Source organism: Camponotus floridanus, unplaced genomic scaffold (assembly GCF_003227725.1).
Source record: "Camponotus floridanus strain SB8 unplaced genomic scaffold, Cflo_v7.5 scaffold11, whole genome shotgun sequence".
Lineage (NCBI taxonomy): Eukaryota > Metazoa > Arthropoda > Insecta > Hymenoptera > Formicidae > Camponotus > Camponotus floridanus.
In genome coordinates, this window is record NW_020229226.1 from 2,770,117 (window position 1) to 2,789,353 (window position 19,237).

General features: G+C 27.5%; 3 protein-coding genes across 4 annotated transcripts; all 3 read right to left on the bottom strand.

The window, feature by feature from the left end:
- Window positions 1-9,426: 9,426 nt before the first annotated feature.
- LOC105255596 (angiotensin-converting enzyme) lies at window positions 9,427-13,505 on the bottom strand. Of its 2 annotated transcripts, none has more exons than XM_025413859.1 (13): window positions 13,053-13,505; window positions 12,561-12,698; window positions 12,296-12,454; window positions 11,967-12,072; window positions 11,742-11,885; window positions 11,339-11,642; window positions 11,099-11,251; window positions 10,750-10,874; window positions 10,507-10,682; window positions 10,150-10,310; window positions 9,953-10,075; window positions 9,658-9,842; window positions 9,427-9,577 (listed from the first exon to the last, which is right to left on the bottom strand). In XM_025413859.1, the coding sequence occupies exons 1-13, from the start codon at window positions 13,170-13,172 to the stop codon at window positions 9,462-9,464; spliced, it is 2,010 nt and encodes a 669-aa protein (XP_025269644.1). In that variant the 5' UTR covers window positions 13,173-13,505; the 3' UTR covers window positions 9,427-9,461. The 2 variants fall into 2 exon arrangements, with proteins under 2 accessions (XP_025269644.1, XP_025269647.1); XM_025413862.1 differs by having other exon boundaries at window positions 9,453-9,556.
- A 1,137-nt stretch (window positions 13,506-14,642) lies between these two features.
- LOC105255595 (coiled-coil domain-containing protein 113) lies at window positions 14,643-16,516 on the bottom strand. The gene is given in 7 exon segments (XM_020028883.2): window positions 14,643-14,784; window positions 14,959-15,158; window positions 15,219-15,451; window positions 15,541-15,831; window positions 15,833-16,058; window positions 16,170-16,292; window positions 16,407-16,516. Coding segments are annotated over 7 exon segments (1,275 nt in total). The 5' UTR covers window positions 16,489-16,516; the 3' UTR covers window positions 14,643-14,664.
- Window positions 16,517-16,923: 407 nt separating this feature from the next.
- On the bottom strand, window positions 16,924-19,009 carry LOC105255580 (fas apoptotic inhibitory molecule 1). Its single transcript, XM_011264925.3, has 5 exons — window positions 18,820-19,009; window positions 17,693-17,925; window positions 17,485-17,610; window positions 17,331-17,380; window positions 16,924-17,141 (listed from the first exon to the last, which is right to left on the bottom strand). Exons 1-5 carry the CDS (start codon window positions 18,837-18,839, stop codon window positions 16,977-16,979), a joined length of 594 nt encoding a protein of 197 aa, XP_011263227.1. The 5' UTR covers window positions 18,840-19,009; the 3' UTR covers window positions 16,924-16,976.
- Between the last annotated feature and the right edge of the window lie 228 nt (window positions 19,010-19,237).

The window sequence follows — 19,237 nt, forward strand, 5'->3', positions numbered from 1 at the left end:
TAAGATATTTAAATCACTGTAGTTGCCTTTTTTCTATTTTCTTAATTATTGTTTCTTTTTTTTTCATTTTATACAAAAATATTAATATAATTAATATAACATATATATATATATATATATATATATATATATATATATATAATTTTGATATCTCTCTTAGTCTGACTCTTTCCCTGTCCGGCATGGGTAACCCTATCTAACTACGACCGGCATTCATAATTCACTCTTATAGATTCAATCTTTAGGCTGATGGCAGAGAACTAGACGTGAGCGCTTACTCTGTCATAGTCGTGGACGTAAAGTAAGATTGTCACAATGGCCTTGTACGACATACGTTTTTCTCTGCCTTACTTTACGTCCACGACTACGACAGACATCTAGTTCTCTACCATCAGCCTAAAGATTATCTTAAGAAAATTAGAAAATACAACTATTTTACTGCACGGAATCTCAAGACGCGATCATACTTAAGATTATTTTAAATATAAAAATAGTCTATATGAATATCGGCGTACGTTTCCGCCAGTATAACTCTTAGGTTTATTAGAGTATTCAATCCTCCTCACCTACATTAAGGTGGAGATACGAGGAAGAAAAAATTTTTTAAATTTTATTTTTTTTTTCTTTTAATACAAGGTTTAATATAAAAGTGAATGTAAAATATACGTATAATATGAAATTTACTAAAAATTTTTATATAGTCCAGACAAGCCTGATTAGCGATGATTAATTACATTTATCATTAATAATCGATATGCGATAATAGAATTTAATAAGTTTTGTATAACGTAAATATATATAATCGTAATTAAAAGAGTCATTAATAAAATTATTGACCATTTCTTCGATTGTAGAAGAAAATATTTGCATTACTAGCGCATTTTGTGTAGATTATCAAAGGAAATATTCAAAATACAAAAAAAATAAAATAAGCTTCGATGTAAATCAACAATTAAATTACAAAATAAATCGCGATTTAAAATTCGCGATAAAACGCGACGAATAAATAAATCGATAATATTCAAAATATTCGATTGCGCATAATTTTTATAATATAATAATCGAAGCCATCAGATACGTGAGTGACATACCGATAATATTCGATAAAAAGAGAAGCGATTTTAAAAATGGAGAACGATTAACATCTTGTTTCTACATCAGATTTCGCAAAATCAATCTGCGAAGAAAAGTTAAGTGATCCATTGAACGTCGGGAACTTCACTGTAGGAGGGAACGAATCCTGGATCTTCCGGATTATTCTCGATAACAATGATTTCAGTAATATATCAACAACGAAACAATTATCCCTCGTCATTGTCTTCAATTTACGAAATTGATATGCACGTCAGAAAACATGTTCTTTCATTATTAAGAAATATATTTCTTTATTGAAAATTAAATGGATATAACGATTTTTTTATAAAAATGTGATTACAAACGATTATATTTATAAATAATAAAATACATGCATCATTGGAGTTTGTGTTAAATGTGCGAACACAATAATTTGGGGTACCATTCGCGCGCGCGAAACGAATCGAACCTGATATCAGCAAGATTTCAATAATTTCAATTCGAATAGTGTGCATAATAAAATAAATAAAATAATTTTAAATAATTAATTCTCTAGATTCTTATTCTTATAACGTTTAAACTAATTAAAGTTAAATAATTTTTTAAATAATAGCGTTTAAACTAATTAAAGTTAAATAATTTTTTTTCTTTTAATCAATATCTTACTGATATAGAGGTATCCATTCGATTTGTCTCGAAATTTTCAAGTATTCGCACATTTTATGTAACATTCATGTATAATTTCGCGTATATATAATATATGACATTAATAAAAATTATAAAAATATTTTGAATACGTAAATTTGTGTATGTATTTTATTATATATATGTATAAAATGGTATATCTAAAAACTAATATTTTAAAATGGCGATGGATGTCCAATACCTGCAAATAATTTCTTAAAAGAAACTAAAAACTAATATTAATATCCCCAGTACCTAGAAATAATTGCTGTTGCATAATTAATAATTAATAATAAAATATATTCGTTCGTAATCACTTTTATCAAACAGTTAATAAAAACTATTACAATATGATTTACTTATTTACTTATTACTTGAAAAATAAAAATTTATACACAACGCTATCCACATTTATTCTATTATTAAATCTTTCTGGCATTAGACAATAATAATACCAATCCTAATAATGATAGAACATTTTTAACGAAGAAAAGAAAAGATACATTTTTCTGATCTAAATATATATTATTTAAATTAATTCGACGTTAAAGAAGTCGTTGAATTACTACCGAAATCATTGCTTTCGGAAATTGCCAGGAAAACCTGGAATTAATTCCTTCAATCTTACAATAAAAATTCCCAATTTTCAACAAGGCATCGAACTAGACGTCGTGAATGGATTTCACAAGAACTGGTGAGAAATAATTCTCCATGATGAAAATCGTTTCGACTCCTCGGCAGTACAAGTCACGCAACTTTCATTAACGTTTATTTAACGGAAAGAACAATGATAATTCTTTTATTAAAACGACAATCTCGTCTAAGAATGTGAAAAAGGACGCGAGAAAAACACAGGTGTTTTCGCAACGGTAATTTATTAATTTATTTATGAATATTTTCCGATACGAAAAAAATATTCGTAAATACAAATATAACTGAAAAAACAAATTATTAAATTCATAATAATTAACTCGCGATTCTATAATATCGAAGGTGATCATTAAATTTTATGAAGCTAATATTTAATTGCTGACTTATCACATTAAATCTTCAGTCTCTTATTCGACATTTCTTTATATTAAATTAGCAATATTTAGGAATATTATCTGACGAGAGCGACAGTGATAAAATTTTTTTGTTGAAATGATAATCTTGTATAAAGACGCGAAGAGAAGGCGGAAAAAACACAGTATTTTCGCAATCATAATTTAATAATTTATTTTAAGAATATTCAGTTCCGCGCAATATGAAATTCATAAATAAATAAAGTTAACGGAAAGCATATCATTAAATTTATAATAATTGACTCGCGATTCTGTAGTACGAAGGTCCATCAAATTTTATAATGCTTATATTTGATCATTAATTTAGCACCGAATTTTTACATTTTATATAAAAATTTTCTGAATTTATTAATGACTCTTTGACATGAAAATACAAATAGTTACTCTTTTATGAATATTCCAAAAATATATACTACAAAAACAGACTACTTTAATTTAATGAATTACTATTGTTTAATTATTATGTTAATTACTATTATGTAATCATTATACGTAATTTTTCGTGTAATTTACATAAGAATTTACAATTTACAATCGTAAATACAATTTTATATAATATAATTATAGTCATAATTGTATTGTATTTTACAATTAAAATATCAAGAGAGTTAGATTATAATTAAAATACAATTATAACTATTTATAATTTACAATTTACAATTTACAAATTTATGATGCTATCAATATCAAATGATAACATTCCATTTATTCAAATATTTAATAACATTGATATAATAATTTGATATTGATACCATTAATATTTGGATTTAATATTATATTTGATTTAATACACATATATTTTTATGTTTTAAAATAAAATATAACATGTTAAGATTTCTTAAACGTTAATAATTATGTAATTTCTTTAATATTTCTGAAGATAATTTTGATAAATTTTACTTAAATTTCACTTTAAAAACATCTTTATTTTTAAAACATGTTATATTTATTTTCATAATGTTTTTCACAATCTTTCTTAATAGCCCCAACAACCCTACTGTTAAAGAATTTTAATAATTTTAATAGCTCTAACAATCCTACTATTACAGAATTTTAATGATCTTAAGAGCCCTAACAATCCTAATATTAATAGAAGAATTTTAATGATTTTACTTAATAGCCTTAACAACCCTACTTCCTGATTAACTAAAATTATTCGAGATTTGGGGAACCTATCTCTAATCATCACCTCACCTAATCACGTATATATTTTAGTGCACTTTAACCGCGTGCCCTAACCGTGTATCCTAACCGTACTCTTCAGGCCAGTTGAAGCTACCTTTTGTTGATCCTGGCCACTTTCTCTAATCAGAGATCGAAGAAGAAAATAATTACTTCTTCTTTTGCCGGATAATTACCGGCAAAAGAGCGTGAAATATTTACGCTCATTTAGTAACAATCGTTCGATTTCACGATCGTTCGTTAAATATTAAATATAACTTTATTTTAACTAAAATAAAGCCAAATTACTACAAATTTCTATAAATTATATTTTATAATAAAATATAAAATTAATGTGTGTATTTATCACATTACAAATTATTTAATTAACTAATCATTTGGCTTTATATTAAATTAAAGTAAAGTTTAAAAACAATATCTACAAATAAATTCTACGATGGATGAACTATGAGCAATTAGAAGATAAGTGCATATTATAAGAATAAATTAGCATCAGAAGTTGATAAAATTGATAATTGTTAATGCGTGTCCTTTATTTAATAAATTAGACAAAATCTTTTTTTGATCTCTTCTTTTTTTAATTAATATTTCAATATATTTTCGCAATAGATGTAAAGCATAAGTTCGAAAGAACTTATTAAAATTATTTAATTTAATTTAATTAATTTAATTTAATTATTTAATTTAATTTATTTAATTTAATCCATCCTAGCTCCATCCATTTTAAGGCAACGGATTTATCTACAATCTACAATCTACATCTACATCTACATCTGCAATCTCTACGAATCCGTTACCTTAAAGTTAAATAAAAGTTTTTTTCACTCACCGGCACTGATGCGCAACAGCGGAGTTGTTGTTATCGAAGCTAGTTGTCTGTAACATATAAATATAAAATTCATTTATAATAATGCTCACAAAATGCAATCAATATTTGAAAAAATTTTTATTGCTCGAAATTTTATATCCGATGTATTAGACAATAAGCAGATAAACACGTATGAAAAAATTTTATAAATTTTTGAAATTGTTTTTAAATAGAAAATTTTATATGACTTTTATAAAAATCTTTCTCTTTAATTCATTTAAATAATAAAATCGAATTATTGTTCATTTATAACAAGTTAAAGATTCATAACAATTAATATATAAATAATAGATATTCACCATCAGGTTGTTCCGCCGATGTAAGATGCCTCTCCCAGGCCTCCTCCTCTCATGTTGTTGACGCGCGATACTTTTAACGGCACTCCCGCACTCACGAGCGATATATTTTTATATCGCTATTTCCGCTATTTTACGCACGATACTAAACGCCACTCCCGCACTAATTCAGATTAAAAATTTGATCGCGCGATGTATATATTTAATATATATATATATATATATATATATATACTTTATACGACACTCCCGGTTTCGGTACGAATATTACAATGCGAAAACGACGCGTTGACGAAGCCGTTCGCGGCACGTTGACAGCACCGACGACGCGAAAGGGTACTTAGCTTCCCATTCAGGCACCTTAAGATTTATCATAAATTGAAAAATTTAAGACAAACCTCAAGGCACCATCCAAGTACTAAGCCCTCCCACCGCGACAAGGTGTACCCCATGGGAGGGTTATATTATATTATATATAATTTTATATATAATATAATATATAATTAATTTTGTAATATATAAATTTTATATATTACACTATATAAATTTTAATTCACGAATATAAATGATAAATAAAAATATAAAAGGTAAGAGAAAATCTATTATATAAAGACGCGCGTCCGCACAACTTGACAGCTGGACTCAGACTCTCTGACAGTCGTTGTTTAACAACATCTTGACAACGCACGCGAAAATGATTTTCTTTCGGCGACAGACTTCCTGCCGAAAGAATTCAATAGGTGGCAAATACATCCAGGGGAACGCGGAGATGTAACAATATAATAAATAAGGAATGTGATAAATAATTAAAATATTAATGACTCACATCATATCTTATTGATCCATTCATTTCCAAGACCTTCTTTTTTTCTTTTGTTTCACTTTTTCCTCGTGGAACTCCAATCCTCGTTGCACTCATTTGAATTCCTTGTTGCACTTACACTGAGTCACGAAAAGTTTCTCGTTGCACTTGCAATTATGTTTAGAAAAAGAATTTGATAATATATGAAACGTCTCACATCACTACTTCACTGCTCAAGAGTCAATGATCGTAAGTGAGCGAATGATAGTAAGTCAGAAACATTACTGCGCGACCGCGGTACTGTTTACATCGCCAAGGTATGTCGACTATCGTCGTAAGGAAAGAATTTGATAATATATGAAACGTCTTACTACTTTACTGTTCAAGGTGACTGTGTGAATGATCTGTAATGTAAGTCAAAAACATTATCGGGGTACTGTTTATATCACCAAGATCGATTTATACTATGTTATTGTTATAATTCATCAATTGAAATTTTCTATGAGTAATTATCGATTAAGAAAATTTAAAGCATTGGTCGAAATTTCATCAATTGAAATTTTCTATGAGTAATTATCGATTAAGAAAATTTAAAGCATTGGTCGAAATTTATTTAATTCTAATAAGTATCGTTAGGAAAATTATTATAATAAGCATCAATAATCGAAAGATCATAACAAAATTAATTCTTTTATCCCCTTTTATGTATCCCCTGTTTCAATTTTTATTCGCAGTAATTAATGATTGCGATTCGATTTATAGATTTATTATTGCGATACAATTTCATGTCGTTAATTAATTTTTAATTTATTCATTTTTATTAATATTTATAGCAAATTATGTTTCAATATTAATTGTAATCGTGTTTAGTAAAAGAATTACAATGTACGAAGCGTTTCTTACTACTACTTTATTACTCGAGAGTCACCGTGCAAATGATGACAAGCAGTAACGTATAGCGCTACTGTTTATATTTTATATTGCCAAAATCGAACGCTGTGTTATCGATAATTTATTACCGAAATATTATACATATATATTATAGAATATACACTAATGGAATATTAAATTATGGAAGTATTTTAATTTATTCACGATAATGAATGATTGCGATTCGATAAAGATTTATAGTTGCGATACAATTTCATTCATCATAATTAATTTTTAATTAATTAATTTTTATTAATATTTATAGCAAATTATGTTTCGATACTAATCGTAATCATGTTTAGCAAAAAAATTACAATATCCGAAGCGTTTCTTACCACTACTTTATTACTAGAGTATCACCGTGCGAATGATGACAAAGGTAACGTATAGGGCGCTGCTGTTTATATTTTATATTTCCAAAGTCGAACGCCGTATTATCGATAATTCGTTGTTGAAATATTTTATATATTATAAAATATACATTGGCGCGAAATATTAAATTATAGAAACATTTTAATTTATTCTTTAAAATTGATTATTTATTAACTAATTTATTACAGAGCCTTTCGTTATGCTAATTATTGCTAATTATTTGCATCTGTAATTCAATTGTTTTATTTCGTGTTCTCTCATAATTCAAATTATATGTTGATTATCAAGTAGAACGATAAAATAATACGAATAAAATATATTTGTAACTCTAAATTTAATTTATGCCCGTATTTTAATTTGAAACATCGGATTTGAAATATACTTTACTCTAGCAAGTATTGTTAGAGAAACAATTATAATAAGGACCAAGACTGAATATGTTAGTGGCAATTTGTTGCCGAAATATTCGACGTATTATAAAATATACACGCAAAATATTATATTATAGAAGAATTTTAATTTATAGATTACTTAATTGATTATTTAAAAAACAATTAATTCATTAATTCATTATTTTGAAAATAATATATAAATATGATAAATAATTTTTATAAATTACTTACCTACATGTATGTATGTGCTCATACGTTGTCCAATTTCGCTTTTTCAGCTTTCTTATTTTCTCTCTTGTATCTTCTTCGCTATTTTCTCGTAGATCTTATACACGATTAATTACTGCAAATACATGAGACATTTTACATTTCCGATCGCGAAATAATCTTGCTAGCAGGCGCATGTTGCCTGCCTCTCTCGCGCGATATTGACTGCGTTCAGCAGGAAAAGCTTCTCAACTGTTGTAAAATTCGTGAATCTGATTGGTGTATGCTCTTAGATTCAGTCAAAATTAAGAGCATACGCCAATCAGGCTTACGAATTTTACAACAGTTGCAAAGCAGCTTTTTCTGCTGATAGCAGCCATTCACTAGCTGTAACGCGACGAGTAAAATGGCGAGCCAAATGCATTCGTTCGATTAATTCGTTAAATATTTATATATACCGAACGAAAAGGTGAATCGGAATGCAATCGTTCGATTAATTGATTAAATATTTATATATATCGAATAAAAAAGCGAGTCGGAATGCAATCAGTCGAATAGTGAATTAAATATTTATATATACCAAACGAAAAGATGAATCAGAATGTATGCGTTCGATTAATTCGTTAAATATTTATATGTATACAGTATATGCATATAAAATACAAAATCTTAATATCAAAAAATTAAAGTAATAAAAAATTGTGTTATAACTATTCAATTATTTAATTAATGTTAAATTTATGCCCGTTTTTTTAATTTGAAATATTGGATTTGAAATATACTTTACTCTAGCAAGAGTATTGTTAGAAAAACGATTATAATAAGGATCGATAATTGAAGAATTGTAACGAAATTTATAGTTTCATCCTCTTTACTTTAATTTTTATTTGTGATAATAAATGATTCCATAAAAATTTATCGTCAGAATAGTTTCGTGTTCATCAAGAGATTAATAATCATTAATTATAATAATTAGGATATTAATTGTGTTACCATATTAATCATAATCGCGATTAGAAAAGAAACGCGAAGCGTTTGGCGTTATTACTTTAACTCTTCGAGTATCTTCGTACGGATGACAGCGAGACCATAATATGTAAACAATAACGCGTTATTGTTATAAGTTACCAAGGCTGAATATATTAGTGGCAATTCGGTGCCGAAATATTCAACGTATTATAAAATATCTACGGGAAATATTAAATTATAAAAGAATTTTAATTTATAGATTATTTAATTGATTATTTATAAAGCAATTAATTCATTAATTCATTATTTTGAAAATAATATATAAATATGATAAATAATTTTTTGAATTACTTTTAATTTCTGAAACAGGAGTATTCTTAAAACATTCGATCTATTAATAGTCCATCAATTAATATTACGATTAGAATAAGAAAGAAAAATGTCGAAACATTAAAGCATGGAAACGTTCACAATAAATATAATAAGAAATATTTTTATATAAATACAATTTTTACATATATAGTAATTTAAATTAAAATAACACTTTTTTATAAAAATATAATAAACCTAAAAAATTTTGTACATATGAGTTTATACTTTTCGAATCAGATATATTATTCATTAATAAATAAAAGCTTTGCAAACAAGCAGTAAAGGGAATAAACTCCATAATTTAATTTTTTCTGCATTATTTTGATACCATTCGGCGAACAATGCTGAAACAAAATGAAAAATTCCTATTTTTACAAGGTACACTTTGCGCTTTTCTTGAATGGTATATTCAAGTATCATTAGATAAGTATTAATTTGATCGAACCTCTGTCATCGTGATTCGTGATCCAGCCGATCACAGGCTGCATTTTATTTTGTCGTTTTAACCACGCATTTAAAGGCTCAAAATATTTGAGCATGGCACCAGCGTCTATTCTATTTGCTCTACCTCTTGTCATTTGCCTGATAACATCTTGCCATGATCTAGAAGATCCTATTGATAGAACATCTCTGTAAATATAGAAACATAGTTTTAGTGTTAAAATATTTATTTCCAATAAAAATACTTTAATTGAAGTATTAAAAAAATTAATTGAAGCACTTTTGTAAACTTCACTTACGATAATAATCGACCTGCTTCCCGGGATCTGTAAATATCACAGGTATGCAACTCGCCTGTGTGACCAGAAATCTCACACAGTGACTGGAACAATTGAAATTGTAAGGCAATGCTTACAAAATATCTAAAAATATAAAAGATATATTTTTCTCTAAATATTAATTGCAATATAACAATAAACATTTATTATATATCTACTTGACGTAAAGACTGTCCGCTGGGATATGATACTTTGCTGCCGGATCGAAATTCCTTTCGGATCTAGGCATAGGTGGAACAATACCCTGATATTGCAATTTTAATTCCCACCAACGTGCTGTCATATCTTCCACACCATCGCTAAAAATGTGCCATCTCCACTTGAAAAAAAATAAATGCATACAATTTATATATGATTATATATGAATTTTAAGTTACTTCTTTCTATATGATAAAAAAACATTTCTTGCTTAAAATATTGTCATAAAAAACTTACGTAAACATAGAAAATAATCGTTATACATATGCAGATTATGCATTAAATCTAATTATATATTTAGTATTGCTATTAATTACCTGATCAACTATATAAGCAAACGGCATATAAGCCACTTTACGAAGAGCCATTAGCATCAAAAAATTTATACTGCTATCATAATCATCTGTTAAATTCTTGTACAATCCGATTTTATGTAAATGCTGTGGAGTAAAAACAGATAAACCAATCGCATCGCTAACAGCTTCGTAGAATCCTGATTAAAAACAACTATAATTAGAATATAATATCAAGTTTCACAATATGTGTGAAAAAAAATATACCCGGCATTGCCTCGTTTCGGAATAATAATGGATGATCTTTATATTGCAAATAATATTGCAAATGTGTCATTTCGTAATGAGTCGATAACAAATCTTCCATTGTATCTCTGGTACATTGTTTTATTCTGCAATTACATAAGAAGTACAATTTTAAAAAAATTGCTAACTTCTTCATTTAATATAATATACACATGTAATATACATATATGCATGTATATTATATATATATATATATATATATATATATATACATATTATATGTTACATAAACACACATAAAGCTAACTCAAAATTGAATAAAAAATTAGCTTATGATAGAGAAAATTTGGAGCAATAACAAAAAAGAGACCTGTAATCGATTTTGTTACAAAAGTCCCACGCACTGGGAGTGCATTTAACTTCTCTGTCAATGGGCTTTTCAAATATAGAAAATTTCCAAAATTCCGGCGGCATCGGTTTCATTCCAAGTGAAGTGAAAAACTCCTCCGCTATTTGGAACATCCTTTTTACCATAAAAACATTCTCTCATAACATTGTTCATTTTGCTTATACAAGGGAGTATGTATCGTGCGCTTCAAGAATATAGTACCTCATTGGAGTGATACTCTGAATCATTATATCCACAGTCACATCGAGTTTTCTGCTCGCAGGAAAAGGTTGGACCAAATCGAACAGAGCTTCCCAATTTTGAGCCCACATATTTCCCAAAACATGCGCCGGTAAAGGTCCGTCCTCTCGTATCCGGTTGCCGTATCTTTCAATCAATTTTGATCGCACGTAAGTAAAAAGATTCTTGTATAGCGGAGAGATGGCTGACATCACTTCTGCTATATTTTGCTGAAAATATTCATCTTCGAACAACTCCCTCATCTGATCGCCAGCATCAGCAAAACCTAGAAAAACAAATTTCCGTGAACTACAAATATATTCTTACAGAAAGTAATGTCTTATATATACGATCAAGCTACATTTTTGTAATCCAAGTCTGTTACCATTTAATTTAGCTGCTCGATTAGCTAATTGGACATATCTCAAATATTTATTTTGAAGTTGTGGACCAGTTGCTTCATGCCAAGCATGCCAATAATACAATAATTCGTCATAGTCTTTTGATTGTGCCATTATTTTATTAATATCTAAAAATAAATATAAAAGTTATATCTATATTATATTATGTATATTTATCTCTCTGTAACACTTTGAACTGAAGGACAAACCGTAATCTAGAGTCAAATTACATTCTCCATTCAATTCAATCTGTTTGTACGGACAAACTCTGGCTTTAATATAAATCTCTTTCATCTCTGTTATTAAATGGTGTATCTGGAAATAGACATCATAATAATGCATAAATAGACATTATAATAATGCATAAATGCGATTATATGAATAGAATCGCAAAAATATTCATTTAACTTAACCTTTTAACAGCAATTTAAATAAATTATATTAATTATATTAAATTATATTAAACATTTAAATAAATTTATATCAATTATAAACAGTTAAAGATAACATTTTTTTATATTTCAAGATATTTATTTACCTCATTAAATTTATCATCTGTCAAGGAATTCCGACCTTTTGTAACAATCATTTTAAGTTCCCTTCTTGCTAAAGGATCCGGTATTCGACTCCAAGCAAAAGTGATTGCTTTCCGCCAGGAAGCTCTTTCAAATTTTAATTTTAATGTTTGTTCGTCTATCTAATAAAAATTATATATAAATATTATAAAATACTTGTAAATTATTTCATTAATTATTAATATGTGCTGTTATTTATCACTTTAAAATTAAAAAAATCTGTTACACCATTCTCTGACGATTTGCATCGGTAACGTTTGTCGCAAAATTCCACTGGGCCATTGTCACTCTCGTGCACATTAATGAAGCTGCACTATCATATTCTCTCAAAAATAAAAGAGCATCTCCTAAGTTTACATTGAGACCCTTTAAGATACATAAAAAGGAGGAAAGAATATTTAGGAATAAAATATAATATTTGAATATAATGTGCTATAATTGCTTAAATTTAATAGTGTTATTTAAATGTGTGTATTATCTATTTATTTATAAATAATTAAAGAAAATATGTACCCTCTTGACATAATATAATTGAGGACAATTATGAATAAATGTATATTTCCAGTAACCTACATATTAACCATATAGTGTAGCATAAAACGGCAATTACAATTGTAAATGTATAAGTTAATTGATGTGTTTTGGAAAACAATAGCTATGATTTTCCGAGCGTGACGGGAGATATAATTTTAAAAGATTGTAATCAATTCGGAACCTTACCTCCAGATATTTTCCATTTGCTTCGCTTCGTAATACAATAACCCAGAAAACAATGAAATTACAAATTCCCACTGTCACCATTCTTGATTGCAAGTTTATCGCTGCATTAACAAGTGACATAATGAGCTTTGTCGTATACGCGTTAAAATGTCTTTCATTCTCAAGAAGAATCTTGATCACAATGCAAACAAATAAATACAATGATGACTTAACAATGCGTGCATAAACAATTATATTTTTAAATCGTATGTGTTATATCGTTTTCCTGGTGAAGACTAAATCATAATTCAAATCTAAGTCGGATAATGTCAAGTTAAAAATTTGAACGAAATAGAATTATCATGAATGATATCCCATATATAAATCGACAATATTCTTTAAATTTGTATACTTTAAAACTATTGATCACGTCGTCATCACTCGGCAACTGATTGAAGAACCAGCGGCTCGATGTCGTCGCGACAAAACTGAATCATGGCAGAAAAAGAGACGGGTCTTTCCGGGACGGATATTCCACGGGCGAAAAGAGGAAGGGACAGGCACTATCGGTGCGTGAAGCGTAACCACCCAACGCATCGTGGCACACGCCAAAATCTTCCTACGTCGGCTTTAATTTCGCAATTGCTCGATTAAATGTTTCGCAATGGTTAATTCATAAAAATCTTCGGTATTTTATTTTTATAATCTCATATTTATTATATCGAAGCGAAACAATGTTTCTTGCATTTTCCTTCATTAAACTGCATAACTGTGTCTTGTTGAAAAGAATTATATTTTATATATAAAATAAGTTTGTGCACTTTATTATTTTTCTAAATATTAATTAAAAAATGGTTTTATTAAAACGATGCATTTTATACGCAGAAAAGTATATAGCCGAACTTTTTCTTCATCCTGTAGACGAATACCGTAACTTTAATTATCCGGTGATGTAACGAGCACGATCATACGATAGATACTGTACAAGATTGTCTCTTATGCTTTAAGTAATATCAAATCTGATGCTTTGTTACTCTTAATAAATAATATAATATAATATATTAAGAATAATCAAATCTATACATTTTATTTATAATTTTATTAAGAATAATCAAATCTATAAATATTCTATATTTATGCACTAATATTTTGAATCAATTTTATTTTTATAATAAAAGAGTGAAACGATATATATTTTAAATTTATTCCTACATAATTCCAGCTCCAAATGTATAAATATAATTTTAGCATATTTACAGTATAACTTCAACTATTAAATGGGGTTGAGAAATATATCTTTTCAATGCAAACTCGCGAAACAAGTTACGATTCGCTGCTTATAAGTATCTATCCAAAACAACACATATTTCCTACAACGGTAAATCTATTTTCTACGGTAAGAAAACAGAGATACATTGTATCTTCATGATTTCACATAATTATGTTCGCTATTACATACAATATTGTGGATATTTTGATCCTCTTGAAATATAAAAGAATAGAAGAATCAAAAATTGTCAAAATGTTTATGTCAAATAAGATAACATAATTTTATATATTCTTTCTAAATTTTATATATTCTTAATAAGTACATATAATATTGCCGTGAAATCTTGAGTACATCTTGTAGTTATTATCTGTTAGAATTGAATTTTATTCGTTGAATATTTCTTTGCCTGCTTAATTGTTTGTGAATTTTACGTAATTCTTGGAGTTCTATACGTATTTTAATGAAATCTATGACATCAGGAACCTGCAATATAAAATCTTTTATGAAATAAGTAATTTTATAAGTTTATAAGTACATATATGTATACTTTCAACTTTTTAAGCCTTTAATATCTTATCGCGAAAAAATAAAACAATTGTAAGGAAAAATTATTTGTCAAAAATAAGTTTCCAATATGATAAAATATAAAAATATTACATCAAAGTCATCCATTAATGCCATCACTGATTGAAGCTGTTTTTCCGCTTTCTTTATTTCAACCTGCATAGCTACTTTTTCCGATTGCAGTTTCACGATTTCCTGTTTTTTAAAAGCAATTTTACTTCTTATATCATTCACGATAGACATCAGGCTATTTAATTTTTCCTTGTGTTTAGTCAGTGCAATGCTATGGCGACCTGTATCAAATGCAACGATTTATCTTTTTGCGAAAAAATCACAAAGAATCTTTTCCTTACCCACGATCTTTTTCATTTCGAGCAGATATCGATTTTTCTTGTCGATTTCTCGTATGCAAACTTGATTCTCTATATTCAATTGTTCGAAATCTACAGGGCGTAGAGCCTCGCCGAGTTCTTTCCTGTGCTGCAACTGCAACTTGACTTTCCTTATCTGAGACTTTATGGTAGTCATCTTCAATCTAATTTGTTCTATTGTGGAATCGATTGTTTTCAGCCATTCTTCTATAAACCTACACATCAAACTCGAATCTTCTGTCGATTTAATATGCTTACACATAATGATCAATAATGTATAATTGAGACGTTTATTACATAATACCTGATAAATTTTTCAGCCGGTATTTTTCCCGTAATGCTATCTATACCCTTCTCTATAACTTTCTCTTCAAATTCCTCCCTAGTTTTACAAGTTTCGCGAATGCTCATCTCATTTTCTTCTATTTGTGCTCGCATATATTTTATTTTCTTCGTCGACATTTGTTCGAGTTTTATTAATTCTTTCTGCAATTCCCGAATTTCAGTGTTCACCATTTCGATGCGACACGCATACGTGATTCTACGATTCGACAATTGACCGAAATATTCTATATAATCAAAGCCAGTAACAAAAGTTATGACACTCGACGACTAACTTTGTTCCTACTCTTGGCGTTCTGCTTGTTAAGAGGCTTGGCGTGACGCGCTGACTTCCGGATTGGATGCTGACGACACTTTCTGTGTCTCCGTCACGAACATTCATAAAACTTCCGCTTACACTCATAACGGGTGACACGTGGCTATGAGATTGAGGCGCAATTTTTTGCACGCGTTTAGCGGTTTCTAAGATTTGCGCTATTGCTGAATAAAGTAAATAATAAAAGCGTTAAAATAATCAAATTAAGATTAATATTTTTGTGAGAACATCAATCTAAGTAATTTAAAAAAATAAATATAAATTAAGAAAATTACTTTGAAGATTTTCAGGATCTCGACGTGCGAGATATCGTTCGAAAACATCATTTTCTAACTTTAACAAGAGATTTGAACGAGCAATATTTTCGAGTGTCTGTTGTAATTCTGTTTCTGTCATATCTAAAAGGCGAATTAATTTTTTTATGATTTTTAAGAATATAATTAAATCATACAAATATAATAATAATTACATAACTTTACATCGATACAATTATTATATAGATTTCTCTTTACCTTCATAATAACACAAATCTTCTTGTTTAGAGGTTAACATAAGACTTCCGATACTAAAGGTACTTTTTCGTTGACGCGCCATTTTTATTCTCCAAAAATTTAATGTTCTTCAACAGACTATTTAAAATTTTACACTCTACAGAGAATATATAATATTATACACAATATAATACGTGTATTTAAATTATTTCGTATTTCACATTTTCAATTTTTACATGTCATCTGAGCAAGGATATGCATTCTTTCCAGCTATTTTCAAGTAATTCTCAAAGTATTTTTAAGCGAGCCAAAGTAAATAAATTCACATCATATTGTGTGTGTGTGCATTCAATAATTTTATTACATTTATCATAGTTTTAAAAATATACACAAAATTGCATGGCATATTTAATTGATATTGATCAAATTGAACATTCCATAAGAACAGCTTTATGAAAAATATGTCACATTTGTGTAATTATTTAATAATACATATAATTTATAACTAATAATAATGTAAAATATTCAATGTATCATCAATTAATGTTAAATATAAAATTCGAGTTACAAATAGATTGAAATACACTTTAATTAGGATAATTCTTCCAATAGAACTTCTTGCTGTATTTCAACATTATCAATGTATAAACTGTATGCTATACCAATCTCTTTTTGTTCTGAACTGTATGATCTAATCGCGGCTTGTAAATCTCCAACGGAGAAAAGAATCTCTGCACCACCATCCATAAATTCGTTCTATGTACAAAATGTTATCCAATTTATAATTTTTGATATAGTATAATTAAAATATGTTTAAAATGCAATATAAAGTACAAAATATGTCTAAAATACAATATAAAGTACAATATAATAAAATTTTATTATAAAGTTTATTATAAAGTTTAAATAATAATATAATATAATTAATAAAAATTTTATATTTACCTCAACTTCCACCTCTTGTCCATTTACCCAAACACTATGAGCTTGTTTATCTATAAATGCCACAAAGAGGAATTAAGTATTTAAAAAAAGAATATATATATATATATATATATATATATATATATATATATATATATTGTTTTATTATAATTACCTAACACAATTCTATATTCTTCGTTCCCAACTTTAGCTAACCAAGTCTCTAATATCTTTGTTTGTGATTGAACAAATTGCTTGTAACTCTTTCCGTTCACCCACAACGAGTAAGCATATTTCAGACCTATTTAAATAATTGTCATGATAAAATATTTATCAAAATAACAAAACATTAATCAAAGATTCATAAAACAATGAGATTCTACCTGGCATTGGATCAACTCTAATCACGAACTTGGTGTTATTGAACATAAAGACTTCGTCACCAACCAGACGAAACATCCAATCTCTGTGAACTATTTGTTCGCCATCGACTTTTACTATACGTCGGCCTGTTGCTGTACCATGTTCAAATTCTACTACATGATTCCCATCGCTCAAAGGAACAGTCCACTTGGCAGTAGGTTCATTTGCCGAACTTTCCAAATTATGTAAACTTCTGAAGAAATAAAAAAAAATAAAAGTAATATAAAAAAGTATAAAAAAGTATAAAAAATAAAACACAGAAATAATATTAAGAAAATAATGTAATATATTGCAGAGCTTTTTTATATGAAACTTAATTAATACACAACGAAATTATATTATAACTTTCAATTTATTTTCTTAAAATAGATTAGATAATAATGGGCAAACACGAACATGTGTGCATATTAAAAAATAATAATACATCCCTTGTAATATTCTTCCATCTCTTTAATGAAACTAATTTTGATCTATACTTATAAATTCTTTTTAGCCAACAGTAGGCAGCCCACTTGATTGTCAAGCATATTGATTGCCTACTGTTGGCTATGAAGGCATTAATCAAAATTAATTTTATTAAAGATATGAAGATTTATGTATTCGCTTTTATTGTATTAAAATTATATTATTAAATAAATAATCCATATAGCAATCAATATATCAATTTTGAAACTTTTAATTTGACAATAATTGAACATATTAAAAACGTAATAAAAAATGCACACAACGTGCATATATAAATATTTAAATACGCAATACAATTAAAAAAATAATTTTTATATATAATATTGCATATAACATTAATATATAATATTTATGATGTAATAAAATAATAATTTATGATATGATAATTAAATTAATATTATATTTTTTAGTGTTGTAAGGAAACCATTACTATCCAGAAATGCAAGTTCAACTTACACAAATACATCTTGACATTACACTTGACACAATTCATATTTGTAGAGGTAAAATAACTACGATAATAACTACGTAGTACTAATTAGTAACTATGGTAATGTGATTAAATAATTCATATGCGTTGAGCAATCTTTTACAAATATTTTCCAAATATAATTTGACTCACCGAAGTAGAACACCTGCCATTTCTTCTGACTACACCTGTACTGGCGTCCTTATTGATCGCCCTTACTATGACCATTCTCTCGATCAATAATCAAATTATGTGTTTTACGTTATATCACACAATACTATTCATTTAAGCGCGTTGTAGTAAATGCCGTTTAGTTTTAAATATAAGTCATTTTATATACATCACAAAACAACATAAATTATTATAATTATAGTAATAAATATATAATAACTTAGCAATAAATAATTATTTTATAAGAATAATTAACTTTTTAGAGTAATAAATAATGCAATAAAAATACATAATTTACATCTCCATTACAGAATTTTAATAGAGAACATATTATTTTTAATTTGCAAATACATTAATATGCAAATTCATAATATATATAAAATTGCATTTTATTAAATAT

Coding starts and splice junctions, on each gene's coding strand:
- LOC105255580 (XM_011264925.3), bottom strand. CDS start 18,839: ATGGCAGGTGTTCTACTTCG. Junction 17,381..17,484: donor AGAATATAGAATTGTGTTAG/GTAATTATAATA, acceptor TGGCATTTATAG/ATAAACAAGCTCATAGTGTT. Junction 17,142..17,330: donor GACAAGAGGTGGAAGTTGAG/GTAAATATAAAA, acceptor TTTTGTACATAG/AACGAATTTATGGATGGTGG.
- LOC105255596 (XM_025413859.1), bottom strand. CDS start 13,172: ATGTCACTTGTTAATGCAGCGATAAACTTGCAATCAAGAATGGTGACA. Junction 12,073..12,295: donor CAGATGATAAATTTAATGAG/GTAAATAAATAT, acceptor GTCTATTTCCAG/ATACACCATTTAATAACAGA. Junction 10,076..10,149: donor GCGGACAGTCTTTACGTCAA/GTAGATATATAA, acceptor TTATATTTTTAG/ATATTTTGTAAGCATTGCCT.